The 5,587-nt window shown below is 41.6% G+C and overlaps 1 protein-coding gene across 1 annotated transcript; it reads left to right on the forward strand.

Annotated features, from left to right (window-relative positions):
• Positions 1-2,837: 2,837 nt before the first annotated feature.
• On the forward strand, positions 2,838-5,387 carry LOC147936252 (uncharacterized). Its single transcript, XM_087468652.1, has 4 exons — positions 2,838-3,059; positions 3,162-3,633; positions 3,829-4,017; positions 4,612-5,387. The coding sequence occupies exons 1-4, from the start codon at positions 2,838-2,840 to the stop codon at positions 5,385-5,387; spliced, it is 1,659 nt and encodes a 552-aa protein (XP_087324778.1).
• Positions 5,388-5,587: the final 200 nt, after the last annotated feature.

Raw genomic sequence — 5,587 nt, forward strand, 5'->3', positions numbered from 1 at the left:
GTGACAATCCAATGCATTTGTCTAGTTGTAAGAGTTCGAGATGAATTTGGAGTGTTTAGACAACACTTAAACCCGTTTTATCCTAAAAGAGGCTTAGACCGAGAAAACAGGCTAAAACCGAGAGAAAACATTGATTTGAAGCAGTAAACCGCTATGTTACTCTTTCTAGGGTCAAAATCTGTAACAATCCAATGCATTTGACTAATTATAAGAGTTCGGGTTGAATTTGGAGTGTTTAGACACCACTTTTACCCATTTTGTCCTGAAACAGGCTAAAACCGAGAAAACGTTGATTCTAAGCAGTAAACTGCTTTGTTACTGTTTCTAGGGTCAGAATGTGTGACAATCCAATGCATTTGTCTAGTTGTAAGAGTTCGAGATGAATTTGGAGTGTTTAGACAACACTTAAACCCGTTTTATCCTAAAAGAGGCTTAGACCGAGAAAACAGGCTAAAACCGAGAGAAAACATTGATTTGAAGCAGTAAACCGCTATGTTACTCTTTCTAGGGTCAAAATCTGTAACAATCCAATGCATTTGACTAATTATAAGAGTTCGGGTTGAATTTGGAGTGTTTAGACACCACTTTTACCCATTTTGTCCTAAAACAGGCTAAAACCAAGAAAACGTTGATTCTAAGCAGTAAACAGCTTTGTTACTGTTTCTAGGGTCAGAATGTGTGACAATCCAATGCATTTGACTAGTTGTAAGAGTTCGGGATGAATTTGGAGTGTTTAGACAACACTTAAACCCGTTTTATCCTAAAAGAGGCTTAGACCGAGAAAACAGGCTAAAACCGAGAGAAAACATTGATTTGAAGCAGTAAACCGCTATGTTACTCTTTCTAGGGTCAAAATCTGTAACAATCCAATGCATTTGACTAATTATAAGAGTTCGGGTTGAATTTGGAGTGTTTAGACACCACTTTTACCCATTTTGTCCTAAAACAGGCTAAAACCAAGAAAACGTTGATTCTAAGCAGTAAACAGCTTTGTTACTGTTTCTAGGGTCAGAATGTGTGACAATCCAATGCATTTGACTAGTTGTAAGAGTTCGGGATGAATTTGGAGTGTTTAGACAACACTTAAACCCGTTTTATCCTAAAAGAGGCTTAGACCGAGAAAACAGGCTAAAACCGAGAGAAAACATTGATTTGAAGCAGTAAACCGCTATGTTACTCTTTCTAGGGTCAAAATCTGTAACAATCCAATGCATTTGACTAATTATAAGAGTTCGGGTTGAATTTGGAGTGTTTAGACACTACTTTTACCCATTTTGTCCTAAAACAGGCTAAAACCAAGAAAACGTTGATTCTAAGCAGTAAACAGCTTTGTTACTGTTTCTAGGGTCAGAATGTGTGACAATCCAATGCATTTGACTAGTTGTAAGAGTTCGGGATGAATTTGGAGTGTTTAGACAACACTTAAACCCGTTTTATCCTAAAAGAGGCTTAGACCGAGAAAACAGGCTAAAACCGAGAGAAAACATTGATTTGAAGCAGTAAACCGCTATGTTACTCTTTCTAGGGTCAAAATCTGTAACAATCCAATGTATTTGACTAATTATAAGAGTTCGGGTTGAATTTGGAGTGTTTACACACCACTTTTACCCATTTTGTCCTAAAACAGGCTAAAACCAAGAAAACGTTGATTCTAAGCAGTAAACAGCTTTGTTACTGTTTCTAGGGTCAGAATGTGTGACAATCCAATGCATTTGACTAGTTGTAAGAGTTCGGGATGAATTTGGAGTGTTTAGACAACACTTAAACCCGTTTTATCCTAAAAGAGGCTTAGACCGAGAAAACAGGCTAAAACCGAGAGAAAACATTGATTTGAAGCAGTAAACCGCTATGTTACTCTTTCTAGGGTCCAAATCTGTAACAATCCAATGCATTTGACTAGTTATAAGAGTTCGGGTTGAATTTGGAGTGTTTAGACACCACTTTTTATTGATCGAGGACTTGATAATAAGGCCGTCCGTACGAACGTCCGTACAAGCGTCCGTACAGGCCAGGTCGTCAGGCCATTAGGCCATAAGGGAAATAAGAATGAGATGAGCAGCAATGGCCTTATAAGAAAGAAGCCCATGAGGGAGAAGGATCTAGAAGGAATGAAATATCTCCCATGGATAGAGAATCACGTGTGTCTTCGGGTGGTGAAGCTTGGCGAGTCAAACAAGGGAATGGCATGTCGCTTTCACCATTAAGAATGATCACGACATGCCCAAGCAAGTGGCTAATCTTCTCCCTTTTGTATCTAACGGCTATGTTCTCTTTGCCTCTATATATTAGGCCATGTAACAACATAAAACAATTCTAATTTAAGTATTCTATCCTTCATTCTCTCTTTTCTTATTCTCTAAATTCTACCGTAGTATTTCCGCAATTCTAACATGGTATCAGAGCTTGGTTTCTGTCCTTGACAAAACCAACTCCATTCTCTAAATCTCTAAGTCTTGATTCTCTATTCTTGTTGTTCGCTTTCTATTCTCTTTCATATTACCCACCGGTCAAAAGCTTTACCCGGCGGTCAATAGCATACTACCATGGAGAGCACCAAACCGCTCGTTCTCCCTACTGTCCTGAAGGGAGGAAACTACCTCCTGTGGTCAAGAACCACGAAAACCGCGTTGTGTGGCCGCGGACTTTGGAGCCACATCGAAGGTGGAAAAGCTCCAAAGAAAGTCACTCAAGAAGATGGAAAAGAAACCATCAAAGAAGATGAAGAAGAGGCCAAACTTCAAGAAGAGGCTAAGTGGTTTCAAGAAGACCAAACTGTCTTCTCCATACTTCAAAACTCTCTTGAGGCTCCCATATTAGAAGCCTATTCGTATTGTGAGATGGCTAGCGAATTATGGGAGACACTTAAGAATGTTTTCGGCAATATCTCCAACCTCACCCGAGTCTTTGAAGTAAAGAAGTCTATCAATGACCTGAGTCAAGAGGATATGGAGTTTAACAAACACTTTGGGAAGCTTAGGTCACTTTGGACTGAATTTGAGATGCTCCGACCCAACACCATGGACCCGGCCATACTCAACGAGCGAAGGGAACAAGACAAAGTCTTTGCCCTACTTCTCACCCTCAACCCTACCTTCAACGACCTCATAAAGCACATCCTAAGGTCAGACAAGCTCCCAAGCCTTGATGATGTGTGTGCACAGATACAAAAAGAACAAGGCTCTCTCGGCTTGTTTAGCAGTAAGGGGGAGCTAGTCACGGCCAACAAAGGAGTCTTCAAGCAAGAGGATCGGAAGCCAAAGGGAGGATGTGAGAATTTTAAGAGGAAGAACCATACTAAGGAGAAATGTTGGTTTCTACACCCTCACTTGCGTCCAAGTCACCATCACAAAGATCTGAGAGCCAACATGACTCACACCAAGGACGAACAAGTCCAGACCGGCAGTTTCTCGAAGAACGGTGAAGAGGCGGCTTCCGGAGACTATGTGAGGAAATCTGACTTGGAGGCCTTCTTCAAGTCCTTGGCTCTCAAGGAGTCAAGTGGTAAAACATTTTCTACCCTAAAGCTTAATAACTCCCTAGTAGTAGATTCGGGTGCCTCTCACCATATGATTAGTAACTCGAATTTGCTAAATAATCTAGAACCGACTAAGGGAAATGTTGTTATTGCTAATGGTGATAAAATACCAATTCAAGGCATAGGAGACTTAAAATTGTTTAACAAAGAGTCTAAAGCGTTTTATATGCCTAAGTTTACTTCAAATCTTTTGTCGGTTAAGAGAGCTACCAATGATCTAAATTGCTATGCTATATTTGGGCCTAATGTTGTTTACTTTCAGGATATTGAGACTGGAAAACTGATTGGTGAAGGTGGAACCAAAGATGACCTTTATATTCTTGAAGATAGTTCCCCAAGTTCACCAAAATCTGTTTCTTTAAGTTCTGGTCTTGGAATTTCTTTGAATGCAATGTGGCATGCTAGGCTAGGTCATCCTCACTCTAGGGCTCTTGAATTAATGATTCCTAATGCTTCTTTTGATCACTCTAGTTGTGAGGCTTGTATACTTGGCAAACATTGTAAAACTGTTTTCTCTAAGTCTACTACAAGTTATGAAAAATGCTTTGACTTAGTTCATTCAGATGTTTGGACCTCTCCATGTGTTTCTGGGGATAATAACAAGTATTTTGTGACATTTATAGATGAAAATTCAAAATATACATGGGTAACCTTACTTCCCTCCAAGGACCGTGTGATTGATGCTTTTATAAACTTTCAAAACTATGTGACTAATCAGTTTAATGCTAAGATTAAAGTGTTTAGAACAGACAATGGAGGCGAGTATACAAGCAATCGATTCAAAGAACACCTAGCAAAGCATGGCATTATACATCAAACAAGTTGCCCCTACACTCCTCAACAAAATGGTGTAGCCGAAAGAAAGAACCGACACTTGATGGAAGTTGCGAGATCGATGATGTTTCATACTAATGTTCCAAGGAGATATTGGGGAGATGCAGTACTGACAGCCTGCTATCTAATCAACCGAACTCCAACGAAGATATTGGACGATAAATTGCCTTTTGAGGTACTAAACCAATTTAAACCATCACTGAGTCACCTAAGAGTGTTTGGATGTGTTTGTTTTGTGTTAGTACCAGGTGAGCTAAGGAACAAACTGGAAGCAAAAAGCACCAAGTGTATGTTACTTGGTTACTCCATCACTCAAAAAGGTTACAAGTGTTTTGATCCGGTCAACAACCGCACCTTTGTCTCTCGCGATGTCAAGTTTCTTGAAGACCAAGGCTACTTTGACAAGAAGGATTGGGCCGGCTTGAGAGATTTGGCGACGCCTACGGATCAGTCAGCGGGTCTCAAGTTCCTACTCGATCATCTTGGAGTCACCCCCACTCAGCCGTCTCAATTGTCCCAGGATTCTACACCTGACTCACGTACCAGCCCGTCATTGCCTCTATCGGAGCCTTTGCCCGAACAGTCCGAAATACCGGTTGATGTTGTGACTCCGGAGCCGGAGGGGGAGAATAGTAGGCTAGATGAACCTGCGGTCGAAGCTGCGACGTCTGGGGAACCAATATCGACTGAGCCAGCTCCAGCACCACAACCGGTCCCACAGCCGCGTCGGAGCACACGCGTCCGGTCACATCCGTCTACTTGGAAGGACAAACGCGTCTACTACAACAACCAAGCTATAGCGCATCCCATACAAGCTGTCTGTTCTCTTGCGCACCTATCAGCTGATCATCAAGTGTTTCTTGGGAAACTAGACGCACAACCGATACCAAACACCTATGAGGAAGCGAAAGAAAGCAAAGAATGGCTTGGAGCAGTAGACGATGAAGTTGATGCCATGATACGTAATCACACGTGGGATGAAGCTGACCTACCATCAGGGAAAAAGGCAGTGAGCTGAAAGTGGGTTTTCACATTCAAACATCTCAGCAATGGAGACATCGAGAGATACAAGGCACGGTTAGTGGCCCGCGGCTTCACTCAAACGTATGGTCAGGACTACAAAGACACGTTTGCACCGGTGGCTAAGCTTCATACGGTGAGAGTAGTCTTATCCTTAGCTACGAATCTATCTTGGGAGTTATGGCAGATGGATGTCAA

This window comes from Camelina sativa, chromosome 10 (genome assembly GCF_030686135.1).
Source record: "Camelina sativa cultivar CO46 ecotype springtype chromosome 10, ASM3068613v1".
NCBI classification, from domain to species: Eukaryota; Viridiplantae; Streptophyta; class Magnoliopsida; order Brassicales; family Brassicaceae; genus Camelina; species Camelina sativa.